A 23,728-nucleotide genomic window follows, 5' to 3' on the forward strand; every position below is an offset into this window, starting at 1 on the left:
ATGTCTCGAGGTGTTTGTCTCTGTCCCTGTCAGCGGCGTGTCAGCCGGCGTAAGCTCTTTCCCCGTCAGGTTGTCACTAAAGTTTGAATAATGCGCATACCGCACCGCACGCTGATTTAGCTTCATTGCGCCGGCAGACGTACGCGCAAACCGTAAACAGCACGCGGTGTCCCTGCTATGCATTCTCACAGTGCCTGCCATTATCTTCAGTAGCCCAGATATATCCACTGCTGGATGAATGCCTCTTGAAGCTGTTGCCTGTAACACAGTCTAACGGTGACGTTAATTCTAGATTTGAAGCTTTCGTGACTGCAAGGATTCATACTCTTAGGTTTTTTCGGTAAAGCCACGTAGGTAAAAAATAATTAAAATAAAATAATAATAAATGAAAATAAATGAATTAAATCGCGACGTCTCGAAGGCAACACAAGCCTCCTCACGGTGACGTGTTCATCATCCTCATCATCAGCCATGATATATCCACTGCTGGATGAATGCCTCTTGAAGCTGTTGCCATGTTCCCGTTGTACATTCTCACAGTGCCTGCGTCATCATCATCAGGAGCAGCACCAGCCACCATCTATCTACTGCTGAATGACAGTCTACTAAGCTCTCGCCATCCCTCACTCGATTGATCTTTGATTTAACATCGATTTGTCCCGACAGTTTGGATTTCTCATACGGCACCGTTGTTTTTGTTCTGATTTTCCACGTCTTCATCGCTTGGCGTTATTTTGTTTTATTTCGTTTGTTTTGCTGTTGTCATTTTGGTGACCCGTGCGACATTCGTGCAAATGGAGACACGTTCTGGTCTCTTAGAAAGGTCTCAGCAGGTTCAATAATGTCAACTAGGAACTTGAACCTTCTCACAATGGAACAATCCATCTATCCCGTTGCACGTCAGTTGATCTCATTGCTCCCACCCATGTGTGTGTGTGTGCGTGCGCGAGAACAAACACACAACCTTATGCATTGAAATGAAATAATTGCATGTGTGCACATGTGCGCGCACACACTCACAAACACAAAGATCCCCCGTATAGCCTTAACAGACTGTTTGGCAAACGCTGTTAGCGAGCGCCAATGAAGGCCGGCCAGCACACGAAGGGAGTGGCCAGCACCACGCCCGACCGCCTTTGTCTCCCCAGTGGCGATGTTTACCTATCACACCAGGTAATCATCTGAGACTAAGGCGACCTAGGGGTGACCCAGGACCGGTTGAAATAATCGTCACTGGTGTTGGCCGTGAGCAGATATCGAACTCGGGCCATCGGGTGTGTAGCACAGCACGCAAACCGCTGCACTACTGCTCCCCACAAAGACAAAGATCCCCCATATAGCCTTAACAGACTGTAGGGGCAAGTGCTGTTAGCGAGCACCTATAAAGGCCGGCACGGCACACGAGGGGGTGGGTGGCCAACACCATGCCCGGCCGCCTTTGTCTCCCTAGTAGCGATGTTTACACATCGCATCAGGTACTCATTTAAGTCTGAGTCGACCTAGGGGAGGCCCAGGACCGGTTCAGATAATCGTCACTGGTGTTGGCCGTGAGCGGGAATCGAACCCGGGTCGCCAGGTTCGTAGCGCAGCGCGCTAACCGCTGCACTACTGCTCCCCACACACGCACACACGTGGGTCACACACGCACGCACACACACGCACATTACAAAGTCCCAAGCCACTGAAGGCAATGCATAACTTGCAACTATTTTAATACATTTGTTTGCTTTCAATGTGCGTGACTCGATTTTCTGAAATATGTCTATTAGGGTCTCTCTCTATATATAGCAAATAAGTGAGAAATATTACATTTGTTTAATCGCATTGACAGTTGCTTTTCCTCCCCCATGGCCCAAGAGGCATAGTTCACTGTGACTGACTATAAAGGAGGTTTTTTTTTAAAGTCGTGATATTTTTAAATAAATAAATAAATAGCCAGTATAACCCCCTTTTTTTTTTTAAATAAGAAGAAAGTTTGGTTGAGTGAAGTTTAAATATTCAACAGCTTAAAATGAAAACATGTCATCATGCACAAGACAAGCTAACAGGAACTGAAAGGTAAAGAGGTTGGGCAAGGGGACTTGAGTGCACACAATCCGAAGCTGCGCCCTGCGCCACTGCAACACGCTATCTGTGAAACGCTCAAAGTAGGGGACTTGACATCTTTTGAAACTGATGTCGTTTTTTGTGATCGCCTGACACGTCATTGAGTTACATTTTCAACTTTTCCTTCCATTACTCTGCGTTTGGGTGAGTTTTTTTAAAGAAAAAAAATTTGAATTCCCTGTGCCCCAAATATTCATGGCACATTCAATATCTAAGCTTCTAACAATGACAATAATAATATGATCATGGTGATCATGGCAATGATGAGATGATGGCGGCGATGATGATGACGACAATTTTGACTATCTCTACTACCATTGCCGGGTTGATGACGTTATTTGTAAAAGCATGATTTTTAAAATGTATAACCCACAACGCAGTGACCTGGATCCTGGAATGAACCTTGCAAGGACTGCTACACAACGGACTCACCTGAGACGAAGTCTCCTCTCACCCCCTCAATACACTGACTCTCGCTCGGTAAAGACGCAGCCCCGTTGCGAGCGACGATTCGTGCTAACGCTGGCGGACGGGCCTCCAAGTGAAGGAGCCAGCACGAGGCAGCCCCCTTCTCGAGGAGGGTACATGGGACCTACTCTCTTTCACGCTGGCCAATGTTGTTGTAAAATATCATAATTAGAATCTCTTATTTGGACTGGAGGAGGACTCCGAGACAGCTACGAGGCTCTGTTTCACAGGCGGCCACAGTATGGGCGGATCGGCAAGTCGCAACAGCAAACGGTAAAACAATAAGACTGAGAGTATGAAAAATAAGAATAGGTTTTACCCTTTCTGGCAATACAACTTAACCCCACCACCGCCGCCGCCACCACATGCCGGTACACTAACTGTGGCTTTAACTCTCGGGGTGGACACATGGAGGAGGAGGAGGCGGTGGAGGTTGGGAGAATGAATAAACCTGCACCATTGTTTCAACTGTCGCGTCGCGAGATCGAGCCGGTGACCTCTGTCTGGACTGCGAGTGCCATGCGTTAACCGTTGCACTACGGCCGCCGTATCCCCCTCCGCGCCCCCCCGGATTGACTCCCCAAGGCAGGAGGCCCGCCGCTCGCCGGCTCCCTCCCACTCTGAGCCCACAGGGGAGAGGGGGGGGGGCGGTGAGGAGACGAGGGGGCCGTTAGCCTCGTTAATATGCAATCGCCGAGGCAACCGCTAACGAACTGCCGACGATGAAAGGCTCTCGGTTCACCCTCCCTATATAATTTTTTTTTTGCACCAGACGCCTCTTTGAGAGTTGGGATGGTTATTTCATTATTTTAGTAATACGGCCCAGTCGCATCAGAACGTTGGAGCACAAATCCCCCGCGGGCGCGGCGCACTGACAGCTGCAATCCAATTGTTTTAAGCGGCTGGGTGGAGCACTGAGAGGAAGAAGTGAGGGGAACCACCACCCCCCCCCACTCACACACAATATAAATACATCCAGGCCGTGACATGCTGCGAGCGTGGTGTAACGGTGAGCACGCCGGCCTTGCAATGGAGAGGTCGCCCGATTCCATCTCCTGGCGCGGCAGTTCAAAACGACGGTGAAAGTTCGTTAACCAATCCCCCAACTCGCACCCACCGAATCTGTTCACTCAGCGGTTGACGCCTGTGAAAAAAGAGCTTCATAGCTCATCGGATTCCTTCAGTACAAATAGGATATTCTGATACGTGGGTGCACCAGAGTTCGTGTACCGGCTGGTCGCGTGTGACAGGATTATAGTGGGGCTACTTCCAATGCTTAGGGGACGTCCGGCCGGTGAGGAAGAGTAGGCCAAAACACCCCCTAGAGACGCTCTCTTAGACCTCGCCTCCATTTAATAGAGGCCCTTCCGCTAGCAGTGTTGTGAGCAAGCAATTGCAGGGCCGCACCTTCACCAGTATTATCGCTCCCACTGACTGAACGCACGCTTGCTCTAACCACGTAGAAATGTTCCGATGATCAAAGCGAGACATGCATGCATCTGCTGCCGATTCCATTTCCACCCCTGCTCCCTCCCTACGCCCCCCCCCCTCAATCTCTCATCTGTGGGAAAGATCTGACTAATGTTATCTTTAAGATGCATGTATAATATTTACAGCAGCGCCGGCTTCAACATCATAATTTCCACATTGGCGATGACTCAAATTTTGAGACTGCGAGGTGCCTTTCACGGGTGGTGGTGGGAAAAAAAACCTCCCATTCTAATCCCAGGTCTGCCGAAGCTGTATTTGAAATGCACACCACTTCAGTAGAGCAGAGCCTACATTACTGTCACACAGTGTGACATTAGAGGCAATCAGCGTGTTGAAGGCCCATCCTCCCGCTGAAAGTATAATATCCTACCTGGCAGACAAAAAAATTGAGTGCAACTTTATACGCATATATATACGTGTACGACTGCACCGCTATATGGGTCAATGGGAAACGAGAAAAATAAAACAATAGCTTCTGGGCGAGGAAGCAAAACATCACAATTTGTCCCTTCCTCGTTTGTCCGCGTGGAGGAAATTGTATTTTCGGATGATTGTGTTTATTTTATTGACGTTTAGAAAGAAAAAAAAAATCACTGAATGTGCACAAAAAATGTGAATCTCGCACACGCCACGGACAAAGAAACCACCACCTTCATTAACAAATGCTGCCCTTGCAGGCTGAAATTTAAAAAAACGTGTCCAGCTCACGCATACATCCACGGGTATTATAAGCTGTATACACTGCGCATGGGTGTGTGTACGTATGGTGTACCCGTATGTACGCATGTGTACGCATGTGTGCGCGCGTGCGTTTGTCTATGTCTCCGTCCGTGTCGGTGTGCGGTTATGTTTTTATGTGTGCACGTGTAGGTACGTGCAGTCACCCTCCAACAACAACAACAACGGGGGGCGCAGAGGAGTAACGCACACAACAACGAGCGGAGCACCGGGCGGCTATATTGCAGCGAGCTGACGCAGTGGGGTGCACAGGTGGTGCATCTGCCAGTCATCTCAGTCAGTCAAACCATGGCACCTGAGTCTGTCCCATGACTTACTGCTAGTCAGCCATCAACACTGCACGTAGCCTCAGAGTGCACCTAGCCTGGCACGGGCTCGGCAGTGAGGTCACTGCCACTTAGTAACAAACCGCAGCTGTTGTTATTGTTGTGTTTAAATGCCCGTAAAAGAGTTACCTTTTAACACAGGGTAAACAGTGTGCAGGTTCCCTCCAATAAATGTGTCAACAATGCAGGGAACACCTGAGTAATTGTGTCGCATTGATCCCTGGTTTCTTTCCCTTTTGAAAAAGAAAAGTGCTGCAAATGAAAAATGGCATATTGTTTAAATTACAAGAAGGCATTTAGCGGAACATCAATGTGACTTTATACAAGCGCCGGGCAGTACATATGAAACGCATCCTGTTTTCACGGAACATTTAATCGCCTAATTACCGAGTCTTATGTTTTTCCCTGTCCCAAGCCGCATTTCAAGTGATCAATCACACCCACAGGTGCTGCATCTGTCCAGTCATCTCAGTCGGTCAACTCATCACACCTGGGTCTGTCCCGTGATCTCCTGCAAGCGAGCCTTTCACACTTACACGTAGCCTCAAATTGCACCTAGTTGAGCACAAGTCACGTGGTGATGTCACCCTCCCCCCTCCCGAGTAGACAGTGGCGGCTGTTGTTGTACGACTGTTGTTGTTGACTGCTGCGTGTGTATTTCCATGCGTTTGTCTTTGTGTGTTATCTTTGTTTTTGTCTTTGTGCATACCTATGTGAATGCATGTTCGGATATGTGAGTGTGCGCGTTTGAGTATGTGTCTATGTCTGCGTGCGTGCGGGCATGTGTATGTGCGTGCGCAACTCGTCCATGTGTGTGTATATGTCTATGCATATCCGCATGTGTGTGCATGTCTATGCGTGTGTGCCGTGCCGACCTTCATAGGTACTCGCTAACAGCACATGCACCAACAGTCTTTTAAGGCTATACAGGGGATCTGTGTCTTTGTTTGTGTTTGTGTATGTCCACGTGCATACCTTCATTTTCCTGCGCTTGCGTGTCTATATGTGCGTGCTAATATGTGTAGGTGTGTGTGTGTGCGCACGTATCGGTGCATACGTGCGTGCATTTATTTGGCGATTCAGGGGCTGCTGGGGCAAGCGCCCCACAGGCAACTCACTCACGTACCTTCCACGTCGCAGCGTTGCGGCGGAAATACATGAACATCCGCGTGAACCAGTTGTAGATCTCGTTAAGCGTCAGCTGCCTGTCGGGAGACTCCAGAATGGCCTTCGCACAAACGGCAAATGAGGCAGACGCGTTTGGTCAGGGGCGCTATAGACGTCGCCGGACCACCCGGCAAAAAAAAAAAACACAGCCCGGCGATTATTCGCGAACCGTTTCAGTGCCGTGCCCACGGGGGGGGCCCTCACCTGCCGTATTAAGGCGGCGTAAGTGAACGGCGGCCTCACTTCGGCGTTCATGTAGAACTCGTAATTCTGAGCGAGGTCTGCCAGAGAGTGAGAGAAGGAGGGGGGGAGGGGGGCAGACGAGGCAAAGTGTAATGCAATCACTGTAAGTGTCCGACGCGAGATTGTTCTTTAGCCGCGTTTACATTAACGACGCACACGGTGCCGCGTTTGGTGGCGATGTAGCGTACGTGTCAAATGCGGCACACGCACAGAGGGACACGCGGGTGTCTGTCTGTGTGTGTGTCTTTGGAGCCACTGGGGAGACAAAGGCGGTCGGGCGTGGTGCTGGCCACCCACCCCCTCGTATGCCGTGCCGGCCTTCATAGGTGCTACTCGCGAACAGCACTTGCCCCAAAAGTCTGTTAAGGCTACACGGGTGATCTTTGTCTTTGTGTGCTGCTGCTCCCATTGGTTAAGATTGTCACGCCCCGGCCATCCGTGCTACCAACTTCCTGCCCCTGTTCAAGTCCAAAAAGTTCAATATGTACCTCTTCTCCTCTGCCTATCATTGACTTTCTCCAATTTTATTGTTTTATTTTTATTATTTTATTATTTCCCTTCTACGTGACTTTACCGAAAGAACCAAGAATATGAATCCCTGCAGTTACGAAAGCTTTAAATCGAAATTTCTCCCATTATTTATCAAATTATTCCAATTGCATCTCACTTAAAAACCGTGCAAACACCCCACACTCTTGTAATTGTGATGCCCTTGTCCCTGCCCTTTGAGTGGTGTCTTGAGATACAGTCACAATTAGATGCTATATAATAGCCAAGTATCATTATACTGTAAGGGTGGTCAAAATATTTAAAGAATAAGGTATTGCTAAATAGTGTCACATATAAAACATCATCCATTAAGTATCTATATCTAGGCCTTGGTATAAGATTATCTTGACATGCTGATCATCAATGTAAGTATGTATGTTGAACTTCTTTTCGCACTGCACGTAGTCAACCTTGCTAATCGGTTGGACAAGACACTAAACACGAGAGGGAATTCTCAAGGAATGAGTTTTTAATTTAGAAATGAGTTTCCAATCTACGTTAAGCATGCATCCATGCATGCTTAACGTAGTCGTGTTACTATTTTGTTGTTTTAAAATGTGTTTACCTGCTGCTCACGTATATGTAAGCATCACATAGGCACCTCCGATTAGCATGGTTGGCTACGTATGGTTCAACATACAAACATATATACCATAATTTATACTTTAGACAAGGGGAAGCAGTGGCACAGTGGTTAGCACACTACGCTATGGATCTGGCCTACTCGAGTATGATTCACAACCATGACTAAAATCAGTGGCGAGGGATGCTATGAATAAGTCCCGGGCCTGTCTTTCACCAATCAACACCGACCAGTGTGGTGAAGTATGGCAACAACAAGAAAGATTACACTATGTGGGGAGGCCTTCACCCAGAAGTCGATTGACAAAGGGATGAAACATCTTCTCGTTATTATTATTATTGTATTTATAATAACACGTTTGTCACTCATAGACACACACACAACGTTGGTATGTATATACATCATCTAAATGTGAGACTGCGTGTTGACATTGATGTATAAAGGAAGATGAATCCCCCTGGAGTGGAGCAGCATCTGGTCACAGAAACCATCAAATGAGAATCCGACGATTTTCCGCGTTTTCCAACTTTGGGCGATGATTCCCACACATGAGAGCCTCCTCTTGAAAACAACATCTCCGGGCACTTCACTAATAATATAATCTGTCAAGCTCACTTAGCGCAAGGGGGGTTTACTAGCTGGATGATGACGGTGCTGAATCTCATAGTGGTGTGGCCAAGGCGAGATTTGAATCCGTGTCTGTCTGCACGGATTCGTAAACCACTCCAGTCATCTGGCCCACTCGCATGTTCATGTTTTATTTCAGGCAAATGGCCCGGGATGTAGCTAAGCTGATAAGAGAAACAGATTCATTAACGTGGGAGATCACAATTTTAAATCCCGGCCAATTCTATAAACTAAACAATTTTATCTTACCAGGTAAGGCCCACTGAGCGATACAGCTCTTTTTCAGAAGTGACCTGGCCACAACTGATAGCTCAACGAAGTGACTTATCATCTGGAAATATATAGCTGCCAAATACTCTAAACGCATGTTTCTAAATGTGGAGGGATAAACCGGAGGACCTGGAGAAAAATCCACGCGACCACGGGGAGAACACGCAAACTCCAAATATACAGCAGGCGTCAGGGTTGGGATTGAACCCACGATCTCCTGAGGTAGTTAATATCTCGCCACCGCGACACCCGAACTCTAACTCAACCCCTAATCCCTCCAGGCATGGTAAATTAGGAACCACCTGGAAAGGCTGCACCAATTTCCTGGAAAGTCAAAAGTGGTCTCCCTGTGCAGAAAAAAACCAATGGGCTCCAGATGAAAGTGGAATTTTCTCCACTAGCTCACGAGCGCCCACAGAGAACACCTTCAATGATACCTTGCACCTTACAGGAGCCAAAATGCACTGCATTAAGTGGCCTTTGCAGGGAAGATGTTAAACCGGCAATCTTTGACTTAAGACACGACACCCGACAGCACAACAGGAAACTAAAATTGTGGAAAGAGACAAAAAAACGCAACTAAAAACTGGTAATCGAGGTGCAATCATTGGTTTCCTCTGCACAGCAATTTGAAAACTTTGCAGAAGAAGTTCTCTCAACCGCATCGTTGGGGGTCACATCAAGGGTCCAACGCTCACACGAGCGACCTCTACAACTCACGACGGGCAGCAGCATCAGCAGCATCAGCAGCATCAGCAGCATCAGCAGCATCAGCAGCATCAGCAGCAGCACAGCAGCAGCTGCTGCGGCGGCGACGACGACGATGACTACGACGTACCGGCGCTGACCGGGATGCTGTACTTGTCGGAGTGGCGTCGCCGGATGGGGCCCATGCCGGCGTGCATGCTCGAGTGGTGGTGGTGGTGTTGGTGGTGGTGGTGCGGCGGCGGCGGCGGAGGCAGCGGCCCCGGCGTGCGGCTCAGCATCGGCGGTAGCGGCGGCGGTAGCGGCGGCGGAGGGCCCGGGTTGGGGTGGGTGGCCACGCCGTGCATGACGCCCTGGGGCAGCGCGGCCAGCGGCGGCAGCGACGGCAGCGGCGGGAGCCCGCTGGGGGTGAGGGCGGTGGGCGCCGGCGTGGGCGTCGTCGGGGTGAGCGGCACGCTGTAGGAGCTCGTGGAGCCCGAGCAGCCCGAGGACGCTTCGCAGGGGTTGGTGCAGCTCGCCACGCTCTTGGACAAAGTGATGGCCGACACGAGGTTCAGCTGCACGGGGCGGGCACGGAGGCAAGGGAGAGTGAGCGTGTGAGTGTGTGAGTGAGTGGTTGTGTGAATGAAGGAGTGTGTGATTGTATTAGTGAGTGAGCGGGCCAGTGGGTGGATTAGTCAGGTAGCCAGCGGGCGGGCGGGTGGGCGGTTTGGGCGGGCAGGCGGGCGGGCAGGCGGGCAGGAGGGCGTGTGAGCGAGTCACGGGGCCAGGGAGCATGAGAGGTTGAGTGCAGGTGGCTGCACGCGTAGCTGCAGTGAGAAGTGTTATTATTAAGGGAATAGCTGGTCGGGTGGGTGGGTGGTTGGGTGGATCGGCCACTTGATCGGAGAAGGGGTGAGCAAGTGCGCGAGCGCATGAGTGAGCCGGTGGGCGTGCGGGGTGAGTGGATGTGTGAGAGAGCGAGAGGGCGAGTGGGGACCACATTGAGAGAGGAAAAGAAAAACCTCCAGCGAGACAATTCATTGGAAAACACGAGAACACAAGGAAATAATAAAACTAAAGAGGCAGTGAATTTGTAGGGGGTCATATTAAAAACATTAATACTAAACAGATACAGAACAAGTAATTTAAAAGTGAAAATGGTGGTGGAAATACAATAAAATTGAAAAATAACAAAGCAGCGCATTAATAAACCGCATTCCATGTAAGCAAGACGAAACTGATAACACTTCAGATAAAAAAAGGTATTATTAATGGGAACATTTTCTAAATCATTAATTTTTGATGGCACGGCAGAATGCGGCAGTGAACTGGCAATATTTACAGCTTCGCGTCGTTAGCAGACGGCATTTTTGCTTGTTTGGGATTTGCAGGATGCACAGTTAACTGCGGCTGCGGCCTTCAATTTCCATCTGCGAGCCTCCAATCAGCCGGAAAACAACACATCGACCCCGCCACCTCGGCCGATTAGTGCTGTCGGGTTTGGAGGGGGTGGTATGGAGGAGAGGGGGGAGAGGCCCTCCCTCCATAAATACAGCCCCCGCTATCGGAAAACAGGCCTAAATTGGAAAATTAGCCGGAGGGAACGTGAGTTTCCAATTAGAATAGGCGAGCGATGTGAAGACAAAAAAAAACGCAAGAGAGGGAGAGAGACCGGGGGAAAGCGGCGGGGGGGGGGTTGGATGATGAGAAAAATTGCAAACGTCAAATTAATGGCAACGGGACAGGTTAAGAGAGCAGCAGAGATGTCATGTTCATGAGTGGGCGTGTTTGCAGACTGATTATTCCCAATTGGATAGCAAGGCGATAGAGAAGGGGCGGCGGTGATGGTGGTAGGGGGGGGGCAGGGCAGGTGGGCGGGGGGGCTGATAAAAGTAAAAGCTTTTTCAGAGTGGGCCATAAAAAAAAAACACTGTCACTGTAAGCCGATGTCATCCCCCTTCCCTCTAGCAATGGGCTTCATCACCGGCCGCATCAAACACAGGTTGTGCACGCTCAACCTGGGGCGGACGGAGGACACGCGGTAACTAAACACGTGCGTCGGCATCAATGCCGCCTAATGGGCGGAGGCGGCACGCCACTTGGGGCTTTATTTGCTCCGTGCCGAACTCGGTTGAGATGCTTTAAAATTCGAGGGTCGGGGGACGGGACGGGGACCCGGCGGCCATCCATCATTATTTCCGAGAGGGCCGCGTGGGCCGACGCGCCGGGATAACTCACAGGCTGCGGGGTCGGCTTGGGCTCCGAGGGCCTCATGTGGAGGTGCGACATCATGGCCTGCAGGCGGTCCCGCTCCTTCGACAGCTGAGCAACATCGCGGGGGGGAAAAAGCGCTCGGCGTGGGCAAAAGGCGAAGGGTCACGCGGAAAAAAAACGGATCGCGGCGTGCGCTCAAACGAAAGGGAAGAAGATTAAAAAAAAAGCAAGACGCCAAAAATAAAACGGAGCAAACATCTCCCGTCGCACAAACACGCGCGTCGCTCTGCGTAACGATTTACCGACGTAATGGGGCAGCCTCGGGAATTTTCCGCCTTACCCCTTTTTTTATTTTGGTAACAAGCTGTAAATGATATGCGGCAAAAAATAAAAACCACGCAGGAAAATAATAAAGAACCGCGCGAACTCCTTTCCCCCCCCCCCCCCCCCCCAATATCCCACCGGTTGAACGTAATGGTAATGTGATGTGCGTGCCCGTCGGAGAGAGAGCGGGCTGCCCTAACAAGGGCGGCGGCGTGGCGGCGTTAAGTAGGCCCTCGGAGCGCGGCCCGAGCACCTCCCCACAGGAGGCTGTCACTGCGGCACGGGGGGGCGGGGGGGGGGGCGCCGCTCCTCACCAAGTGTGGTGGTGGGATGAGGCAACAGGAGTTCCCTATCCGCACCCCGCTCCCCTTCCTGGCGAACGGCCCTCGCGCGAGAAGCGTCATTACTCGCGCGCCGGGGTCGGCTGGCCCGGCCAAATTCGGGCGGCGCGGCACCATTCGTCAAGCTCAGCGTTGTTATTTATTTCTTTGCTCCCTTCCTTACCGCCGCCCCCCACCCGCGATCGCTTTCCGCACGATTTTGCCTTTTATTTAGGCGGAACGACGCTAAAACTTGTCAGGGGCGACCGGCGGCGGCGTGGACGGCGGACTGCCGCGGAGAGGGCCTGCTAAGGCTTGACCCGCTCTCTCTCTCTCTCTCCCTGCATCTCGTGGGACGATGCCACCGCGACTTCCGTTCTCGCACGCGTTGTCGAACCGGGATACTGTTGGCATAGGATGCACTTTTGTGACGAAAAGCCGCCGTGGCTCCCACAACCCTCCAGGGACACCCCCCCTCGGTTTCCTTCAAACGCCCACCAAACGGAATTTTGTTGAGGACCAACAACGACCACCCAGTTGAGTTTGGTGATTTGCTTATTGCTCCAAATTTTTGGGGAAAACTTATTTTTTGTTTTTTGTTTTAAAGAGAAACCGGTGAAAGGCCTGTTACCGTACGATAGATAAGCAACAGTTAATATGTCATTTGTATCGACTTCCATGTAGACACCAATTATTTAATTGTTATTATTATTGCTCCTCCCATCACCAATCAGTTGTAGAAAGTTGAGAGTTCAATATAATCTGACTACCTACTTGGTGGGGAAATGATCACTGATTCCAGGCCACAAATAAAATCAATACCAGTATGTGTGGTTAATGCAGACATGATTCCTTGCAAAAGGTTTCTGTTTGGTGTTTAAAGATCTTAATACAACTGTTTTATTACCAAAAAGGGTAAAACCTATTCTTATACTTTGATACTGGCAATAAAGGTCACGTGTTTTAAAATCAGTACCACTCCATGCACATTTGACTTTTGACTCTGTGGGCAAAGTTTACCATGTGCCATCAGCGGCGTTAATTAGTGATGATACATATTTAAAATATATATATTAGTCAATGAGTGGACAAAAGTCATCAATTGTGAAAAGAGGACCATGACCACTACCCACCACAGACCAAAGCACGACTACGATGGGACTAAATGAACTAATTCTGACTCAAGACGCACACCGAGATAATATATTAACGTCATCGTGGGACTGCATTGCATTGAGGAAGACAAAACAACGGTCTTCGGTTCGTACGTGGATGTAAAAAGGATTGACCGACTTCACCGATTGGCTGTCTCGATAATATTGGTGGGGGAGGGCGAGCACGAGGGGGATATTGCAAGCCCCTCAGAACCAAAATTGAATAGCTAAGAGTCGACTGAGTGTTTGACTGCTTTCATCGACTCAATATCAAGTCATCAGGGGCAACGCTGTTGATGGCATCACACCTCGCCAATGCTTTCTATCCTCCGGCACCCGCCATATCTGGTGCCGGCTGCACGGCAGACACACAGCGGGGACTTCGGAGATCCATCCCTAAAAGTTGACTATCTGAGAAAATGACAGAAATGATAATCCGCAGGCCCGATTACTTGAATAAACATCCACGAATCGTCGTCGTCGTCGACACGCCTCGAAGGCGGCGACACCAATTAAACGGAGGGCGACGAAAATCGACGCCAACGGCCCAGAAGGCAGCACGTCCGTTTTTGTTGCACCGACCTGCAGCTCAAGCTGTTGCACCACCTGCATCTGCACCCGGCACTGTGCGGTGCTGCGATCATCCAGCCCGTGCTCCGCGTTCATGTGTCTGTGAACAGGCAGCAGAAGAAACAAATGATCATTGCCGACGCTGTGGGGTGCGCTAATGGGAGCGCGGGGGATATACACAAAAAAAAGACAACAAATTCTCATCCAACTTGTGTTAATTTTACATCTGGAAAGAGCGAGGCTGAGAGAGCGGGCGAGAGGGAGAGAGAGGGTCTAAGAGAGCGAGCGCACGAGAGAGAGAATACTAATGTTTTAATTTTCAAGCTGTGTTCAGTGGATCAGTGTTTTGAAAGGAGTTTTGACCATTTTAATTAAAGCTGTGAAAATCTTTGATGAGATGTTACATGTGCTTTGTGTACTCTTAACTCTTTCTCTGATGCCTTTTTTGTATTATTTTTGCACTTGCTCAAATTTTAATCACCACCGCTAACCCATCGCTGCTTCATTATTATTATTATCGTTATTATTATTATTAAAACGCGTATATTCTGAATTCTACTCATTACTGTTATCTGCACCGAGGTGGAACGCAACAATGTGCCAAGCTCACAACCTCAAATAGGGGTTCGTTTTCAGACGCGCAGAGAACCAGAACGTCTGATAACATGTATATCCTTGTTCGACGCGGCGAATATGTTGTTTGCTCGAAAGGAGCTCATCCGAGACTGCTGGAAGATATACCCGGCGCAAAAAATTGCCTCTTGCACCGCTCGAATCAGCCACCACCACCACACTGGATTCAACAAGTTCGAACAAGCGTTGAATTGAGGCTCATTTGCACATTTACCCACAACCCCCCCCACTGACCCCCTTCCCTCAAAGACGACGCTATAAAAGGATTACAAGGTGCAAGTGCCACCTCTCCACTGCTAAGGCTTTCAAATAGCCTTTTGCCACAGAGTCCGCCATTAGCTGAAACCAAATTAGAATGATCTCCCACTAAAAGAGAGGAAAAAAAATAATAGAGGCAGCGCGGTAAAGGACCGTGCAAGATCGCCCGAGAGAGAGAGGGTTTTTTTTTTCAGCCCTCGCAGGTGCGTATTTGTACGATAATGAAATAATTCGTAAGGTGGGCTTTGCTTAATGTCAGCTCTACGCCAAGATCCATGCCTCCCGCCTCACAAACAGCTTCGCGCAAACAGCGCTTTCCGATCGATAGCAACACCTTGTTCCTTGCCACAATTTTCCACTTGTCGATGCCTTTTTTAATTCATTAAAACCTGCTCCAAATAAACACACTGCGAAACGACGCTGTTAGGGACCAAAAAAAATGAAATCCATAAAAACATTTTGGCACAAAATGCTCCATAACGCATTCCGCATTTATAGTGTATACGCCAACACCAGAAAATCAGCGTTTTTTTTTTAGTGACCTTGCATCAAATATTATGGAGAAAAAAACATGTTCTCATTTCTTTCTTTCATCTCAGCCTAATTTTTGTGACAAAATGGCTGAGGCCACTACAAAGAGAAATTCTCACCCGGCCCCCCTCTCCCACCGCCCCCCCCCCCCCCCCCATGTGTTCAACCATTTGCTACCTGCAGCAAGTTCAGACAGCTGCTCGCCATCCGTGAATTATGATCGCAATTACACGCGATTATTTCATACTGGGACGGCGATAACTCTTCCCCGTTTTATATTTCAACGGGCCTCGCGCGCGCGCCTCAGCGCGCGCGCGGTGGCTTGTGGGGCGGGAGCAGTGTGTATATCTTCTGATTTATGCTTGCGCGAGGGGTGATAAAATGGCGCAAAAGCCTACCCTTTTGCCGAACACTGGCTGATTTTTATCTCCCTTCACCCGAATTACTTCTCGATAATGCAAATGCGACCGCGCTCCTCATTAATCATTTAATCAGACTCGCGGTGGAACGAGGTTTCAAATATCCCTTTCATTTCAGGCACGGCTTCATTACGAGCCTGCTAATGCATTTAATATATTAAAAAGTCGTAAATTACGAGCGAGGGGGGTCCGGGCTGACCAGGAAGGGCTTTGTCAAGACGCCGCGCGGAAATACTATTACCCGCATTGTTTCCCTCGGAAGGCCGGGCAGCGAGCGAAAACATTCGCGGGTGTATTCACTGACTCCCCCCCCCCCCCGCTATCGGTGCCCGAACACTTTTCCCGCCGTCACACCTCGACAATAATGCGCCTATTTACTGCGGCGGCTTATTGTCGTCGGGCTTGCTGCCTGGGCCCCCTCTGAGGCAGCAGCAGCAGCAAAAACGGTCGAGAAAAATTAAAAGCAGCAAAGTTTAATTGATGGGCCAAAATAACAGTGAAATTGAAATGCAGCTTATTCATTTTGATTCAGCCTCCACACACACATTTGGCGTGCCCCCCCCCACACCATGACTACTACCCCATTAAAAGTGATGGCTTTAAACGTGTTGACAAACAAATTGATGTCCTGCCACAGGCATGATAATAGGAGTTTAATCAAAATCTAATTATGCTCACTGTCGTTTCACCTTTATGAGCTTATGCTCGTGATTTCATTACGCGGTACAATCTACCTGTGCAAAACAAAGCCCCCCACCCCCCCCCCCAATGAATGAGCAAGTTAATTGATAGTGTGTTCCGCACACGCCGCGCGGGGGCCCCGAGGAGGGTAGTGACGGCTGAGCGATCTGGTGAGCGCGTGGGCGCGATGGTGGCAACGCTGGTGTTCTTCACTCACTCACTCGCGCACGCAAGCAGGCCTCGCGCAACACACATGCAACGCAGGACCTTCCCGCGGAATCCACGCTTCTTTGGCTCTACATAAATCATGCAAAATGCCAGCAGCGGACAAACATCGGGCCCGCGAGACATCACACTTTATAAGCCGGCCTGTTTTATGAGCGCCGGTTTATTGCGACGGCGCAACACATCACAACCGTCAGGCGTTTTGTTAGCCGCCTTCCGCGGACGGCTAAGTGACAATCGCACCGGGCGAGGGCGGTTTTTTCTCCTCGCGACTCAATTCTTTATGTTCGGTTTATCAGTAAGCAGTGTCACGGATATTGATCCTAAGCCACTTTGTCATGCCCTAAACATGGTCTTTGTCTCACAGCTTGCATCTATCCTGCAGAAATCAATCTGCTACGGACAAGTCGGTTTGCCGTCGCTCCTTTAAGAGATCAGAGGACGCAAAACGCTCTGGACCGCAGCGCGGGTCATTACTTATTAGTGCTTGTTTCCAAACGGCTCATAAAGAGGCACGCGTGTATTGGTATCGTTCCCAACAGCTGCCACGTGATCGTAGAATATTTGAATGTTCCGTAATGTGGCCGGGCCCTTGATCGCTGTTACAAAGGTTAGCATTGTCTCGGGCTTAAACAGATCATCCACAAATCAGGTATCAACCACGAGAGTTTTTTTGGGGTTAGATCACGTAAACATAAATGTGTCGTTAAACCCGCCACCACCCGACACAGCCGATTAGTAAGGTTTGTTACATAAACAAAACGTGGCAATTCGTGACGAGCTCAGCACACCGGTGTGTTGGAGAATAAACCTAATTGTAAATATTGTGGGTGTGCTGAACTAGTCACGAATTGGCACCTTTTGTTTACGTAATTGGCTGTGTGTCGGGTGGTTGGCGGGTTTAACGACACATTCATATTTACACGATCTAACCCAAAAAAAACCTCTATTATGGGTATTATTGGTCGCGAAAGCCTATGTATTAAACAGGCATCAACCAGCGGGCTGACACTTGGTAACCCCACACAAAGCGGAAAAATGACAAATTTACTTCCCCTGCGCTCGCATCTTCACATTGCACTGCTCTCAACTCCCAATCCCCACCACTTTGCAACCCCAAAAAATGTACCGCAGAGCCCTGTGCTATTTCATACATATATATGTATATTGGTCATTCCGGTTATGTAGATCTCATTCTACTTATGAAGTCACATTTTTTTTTTTTGGCCACACTTTAACAAAAAGGTGTAAAATATGTTATCCTTAATCTTTAAAGCGGTTCCTGAAGCATCCGTTAAAGGCACGAAACTTAAACCACCGCTGTTCAAATGACAGTGTGCAGAGCCAGCGCTGTGCCAAGTTGTCAGCAGTGTTATGCCTCCAATTGTTGGGATTTGTGTTGATTTTGATTGGTGGGCACAAGAAGAACATGGAACTGTGATCTGGGGAAGGGGAGGCTCGCGGTTGCTGCTGCAGGCTGCACGAATGGTAAGAAAAGAGAAAACCAACTTCACAAAAAACAACATCGCAACACACCGCAAGTGACGCCACCACATCAGGTCACTGGCAGTGTACTCAACGAGGAAGTAATTAAAAATCCATTTTGACTGATGGAAGATAAATATATAATCCACACCAGGCCTCTCAATAGTGCCCGAAATCTTCGCCGCAAATTGAAGGGCTCTGAAAACCACGTGGGAAATACACAATCGATCGGTTAACAGGACCGGGCCCCCAACAGAAACGCAGTTTGAAACCGTAACCCGTTGTGTCGTTCCACACACGGTTACGAGGTCGGCCATCTGCGTGGATCGTGAAAACATTTTACGAATATCTCCAAACGGGCTGTGGGCGCGGGGGGGGGGGGTGGGGGTTAAGTGGAGTGTCCACTCGATCGCAATATCGCAATTGAATCGCAAACCACAGGACGCACGTATCACGGGTACTCGAGTGGTCGCGAAATTAGGACCGCAAAACAATCCTCGATTTGTTTTCATTGAGATAATCGTGGGATTTGTAATTGTTACGTTCAATTTGATACAAGATAAGCTAATATTGCTGTTTTGGTCATGGACGGAGGTTATCACCGAATTCGCTCGTGTTGACAATGTAAATAAATACACTGGCAGCACTCAGAAGCTTTGCCACCAGTTGTTCATGTCTGTTCTTGGTGGTAACCAGTTTCTTCTCTTGTCCAAGAATTGTTAAATAAACTTGAAATTATTTGCACCTCCACTCATCCCAGCAATTTCATGAATTATCAAGATTTGGGAACATAGTTCATTCCCGAGAAACTATCCGTTTTTTTTCGTCTTATGTCTTTGTTAAGTATCGTTTTCATTGCGTCCCGTTTTTCCATTTTATTCGTACAGTTTTCTTTGCTCCACGAGCCTAAAGGTACCATGAGCAATAAGATTCCCGGACAATTTCCATGAAATGCAATCCATTCTCTGTCTCAAACAAAGATCCCCCGTGTAGCCTTAACAGACTGTTGGGGCAAGTGCTGTTAGCGAGCACCTATTAAGGCCAACCACTACACTACCAAACAGACACACAATTTGACGCATGTACCATGAGCGTAGCAATCCAATTTTTATGAATCGGCGCGTGGGCGTGCCCGCGACAAACCTAACATGAACGACCGCCGTGCACTCAAAACCGATTGGCACGGTTGACTTTGTGCGGTGCGCGAAAGAAGTTCAACATACATACATACGCACGTACATACGAAGCGGCACTCACTTGAGGAACTGGCCGTAGTCTTCACAGAGAGCCTCGCAGCCCGGCCACTTGCACACGCCGTGACCGAACAGCGGGTGGGTGCCATTGACCACCTCTTCCTGCGAGCAACTGGAGGACACAAAACACCGAGGGGTCAGGTCAGGGGGGTTAGGGTGTGTGTTGAGAGTTTTACATGTGTGGGTTAGAAACCACGCATCCACGTGACGTGGATGATAACGTATCGTTGGCGACATGGTGACCCCCCATCCGCACCCCCCCCCGCCCCCCTAGGTCTCACCGCCGTGGAGGAGCGACCCGATCCACGCCTCGGACTACGTTGTTTAACGTTTCAAATTATTCCACTCGCCGACTTCGAAATGACCTCGGTGGCACCACGAGTTACGCGGCGCCGAGTCATTACGATCGCCCGCGAGGCATCGCTTCACGCGAACTTTCAGTGTTTTACAGTCGCACGCGTGTTCGCCTGCGCATTCTCTAACACGTGTATTTAACACATCGCCATCGACATCATCATCATCATCATCAACCGTGATCTATCCACTGCTCGATGAAAGCCACCCCACGTCATTTTGCTGTTTCTTGGTTTCTTAGTTTCATGAGTTATTGTTACGTCGAGTGCCTACTTTGTTTTGTACAGCACTTTCGGATCCTCGATGAAAGGTACTCTATAAATAAAACATTAATATTAATACCCTTTGGTTCTTTCGGTAAAGTCACGTAGGTAGAAAAATAATAGATCACGACGTTTCGATCGCAACACAAGCAATCGTCATCAGGTGAGACAACCACAGCAACAAAAAACTGAAGTAGGCGAGATATTAATTAATTAATTAATATTGCCCCTCACGGTTTTGCAACGTCACATCGGATCAGCTCCTGCACATGCGCTGATGTCCGCGGGGCATGTCCACCCCTTCGGCTGCCATTCAATCGCCAGTCTCAATCATCGGCCAACGTCCCGTCGAGCGACATTCGCGAGCCAAGCCCCACTCGTACTTTTCAGAGCAATCAATATGCGTGTGCTTGGAATCTCGCTGATTAATAATAGAGGGCATTTGAGGGCTGGAATATACGAGGTGGTAGAGTGGAGGAGGGAATTCAAGCCGGATTGTAAGACGACCTTTTTTGAACAGATGAGTATTTTTTATTGAGATTTGAAGGTGGAGATTGACTCGGAGGATCTGATGTCAGTGGGCAGTGTGTTCCATTGATATAAAGAGGAACACAGATCAGAGAATAAACACAATTTAGAGACATCATGTTGACCGGTAAGAAAAGCGCTTATTACACGTAAACATGCGTGTTTCTCTCTTCCATGCTACCAGTGCAATGCATATGCAGATAAAGATTCCCATTCCGTGTTGTGGAATGTTGGGTCAAGCTGTGTGCGAGTACGGCGTACGAGGCAAACGGGTGGGCCCGCATGAGGCCCACATATCCACGTCATGCTAACACATCACACTACGTTTCCCTTATCTTCGGCTGAGTCAACCCACTCGAGGTTCGTGTCAGAGTTCAGATACCGATAGCCACCATTATGCATTGCCAGAAATTGAACTCTGGTCACCAGATATATATAGTGCAGTGCGCTAACAACTATGCCACCAGTCTCCCCGCCCCCCCCACTTCCACCCCCAAAGACAAAGTTCCCCCGTATAGCCTACATAGGTTGTTGGGACAAGTGTTGTTAGAGAGTACCTATTAAGAATGGCACGGCCCACCAGAGGGTTGTGCGGCCAGAAACCACGTCTCCTCAGTTCCGATGTTTCGAGCGCCGAGTACCAGGTACTCATTTAAGGCCGAGTCAAACTAATTGGAGGCCCAGCATCAGGTCAGACATTCACCGCTGATGATGCTAGCCACGGCATGGAATCGAACTCAGGTCGACGGGTCCATTGCGCAGTGCATTAACCAATTCGCCACGGCTCCACCCGCCGTCGAGATGCACATGTGCACGCTCGACACACTACTCAATGGAATTCTTCCTATTATCCACATGTAATCTATCAGCAATAATTTCCACATATTTATAAACATGCGTTGCTTGTCTTAATAGGGTGCATTATTTTTCCTATTCGTGTCATGTGAACATTGTTGCAATCTATATGCAAATACACATTGTTTAATACCCATCCTAATGAGATGCTATAGTATCGCGTGTTTTCCTATTTTTGCTGGCTTTTATTTACGCCATAATCAGCAATTAATACAAGTTAGTGATGCATTTATTGTACTACATAAACCAATTATTATTTTCATAATCACGTACTCGCAAAACAATCTATTGCGGCTGAATTCATGCGGTGATCGTAATCGAATTCCGCTGTGTTATTTAGGAACGAGCCGAATGAAACAGCGGTTTGGAATTTGCACGAAGAGTTTAGAATTCTGCAGAAGCACGGCCTTGCCAAGTGATGACATGCGGCCTGATTATGAATTGCAAAAAGAAACCACATTTAACTGGAATGTGCTCTCAACAGGCATATCCTGCGTGCAATTTGAGATAATCGTATAAAGTTATGTGATTAGCACACGACAATGAGGCTTCTAAATAAGCCTAACATCAGGTGTGTCCCTGATTTAAAAGCAGTCTGTGTCATTCTCAAAATTAATAGAACGCCTTCTCGTGTAATCTATCGTGCGTTGGCGTCACTGCTGGATGAAGCCCTGCTTCGTGCCAAAATCACTACCTCCGGTCCCTGCGCCGCTGTGATATCCATCCCTGCGCCTAACGTATGTGTAGACTGTATACATATTTTTTTTAAAGCGGAATCTCCAAGAGAAATTGGCGAAATTAACAGCTGGTGCCACGTTCCAAATTAGCATTTTCCTTGATAAGCCTTCAAGCCCACGGCCCCGGAAACGAACCCGGAGCAACGCGTGGCCGCTGTCTTCAAGCTCGCGTTTACTGGAAAGAGTGAGAACCCTCCATTTAATTTCCCCGTGAACCGAGTGGCTGAATATGAAAGGGTCGTTTACACAAAAGAGCAATATCGCCGCCCGGCCCTCTGTAAAGGGGCCCAGCGTTTTTAATGCGTGCCATTTCCCTTGCCCGTCACCCCTCAATGGAAGCCACTGTCAACCGACGTTCAAATGTGATGGCAGCATTTTTTGGGTTTAGCTTCAAACAGCCAAAGAAAGGACGCTGTCCCAGGTTTATAAAGGCACATGCCACAAATACGGGCGGAGGGGAGCGGGGGGGAGGGAGCGGGGGGGAGAAAAAGGCAGAGAGTACCTGTGGACGTGGAGGAATCCTTATTCCGCCTGTTATCTCCGAGCCGATGGTGCACAGGCAAACAAATGCGCTAAATGTTCCTCCTGATGACTAAAGTCATTTTCTGTCATTTGCTGTCAAAACTGAAAAACATTATCTTTTCTCTGGGAGCTCATCTCTATTTGAAATTAGACAGGCTGCCACCTTTCCCCGGCGGTGTCTGCTTCCGCGCAGATGCACAATATCATTTTTTATGCATTATTATCATCGTTTAAATTCTTGCAATTTTTTCATCCTTTATTAAAATTTAAAGAAATACACTCGCAACCTCGCACCATCATGGCAATTTATACCTGTGCCATTATTTAATTATCACGACAAGTAAGTGTTATTATATTAAAGATTAGTAATGCTGCTTATTTTTTTAAACTAAAATAGTTCCATATTGATAGCTTAGCAGTTAGCAGCCTCACAATTCGGTAAATTTGCTGGCAATGACTCGTTTGAGTCTCATCGCTGCCCAGCATTTTCTGCTAGGTATTTAAACAAATATGGCTTATGCAGCAGGCGGCACTACCATTGGTGGGGGAGTTACATGACCCTACTTCCATAATTGTTATGGTGGTGGTATTGATAAGCTAAATATATTGTTTTAGCAGTTGTATGGTTGTGTTGTTTTTATCCTGCAGTGTCTATTGAAATATGCGAGTTGCATGAATTTGGCAGTTGCATTTATATGGTCTTCGCACTGTCGCGATAATAATCTATTTCTCAGTAGTGACATCAACATCGTCGCGTAACATCGAGGGCATCTCGACATAGCAGTGTCCCCGCACGCCCGAGCATCATGGTGGCAAGATGTTAACTACCTCGTCTGCTATACAGGTAGTCCTGGGTTCGATCCCGACCCTGACGCCTGTATATTTGGAGTGTGCATGTTCTCTCTCTCTTTCTCTCTTCCCGTGGCCGCGGGGATTTTTCTCCGGGTCCTCCGTTATTTTCCCCTCCACATTTAGAATCAACATCACGCGCTTCAGAGAATTTGTCCGCAATAAATGTCCACGCGATGATAAGCCACTCCGTTGAGCAATCGTTTGTGATAGCCCAGGTCGCTTCCGAAAAACAGCTACGTAGCTCGGGAGGGGCCTCACCTGGTCCCAAGAAAAAAATATCTGAGCACGGTTTAGT

The 23,728-nt window shown here is 48.6% G+C and overlaps 1 protein-coding gene across 7 annotated transcripts in view; it reads right to left on the bottom strand.

The window, feature by feature from the left end:
* The window catches only part of FOXP2 (forkhead box P2), a 264,727-nt gene that overhangs the window by 24,142 nt on the left and 216,857 nt on the right, over nt 1–23,728 (bottom strand). For all 7 annotated transcript variants that reach the window (XM_078860978.1, XM_078860981.1, XM_078860983.1 and 4 more), the window contains 6 exons: nt 19,327–19,434; nt 13,850–13,937; nt 11,494–11,577; nt 9,407–9,830; nt 6,501–6,577; nt 6,256–6,357 (listed from right to left, as the gene is read on the bottom strand). In XM_078860978.1, coding sequence (XP_078717104.1) covers nt 6,256–6,357; nt 6,501–6,577; nt 9,407–9,830; nt 11,494–11,577; nt 13,850–13,937; nt 19,327–19,434 — 883 coding nt within the window. The remainder of the gene's footprint in view (nt 1–6,255; nt 6,358–6,500; nt 6,578–9,406; nt 9,831–11,493; nt 11,578–13,849; nt 13,938–19,326; nt 19,435–23,728) is intronic.

Source organism: Lampetra fluviatilis, chromosome 11 (assembly GCF_964198595.1).
Source record: "Lampetra fluviatilis chromosome 11, kcLamFluv1.1, whole genome shotgun sequence".
Taxonomy (NCBI): Eukaryota; Metazoa; Chordata; class Hyperoartia; order Petromyzontiformes; family Petromyzontidae; genus Lampetra; species Lampetra fluviatilis.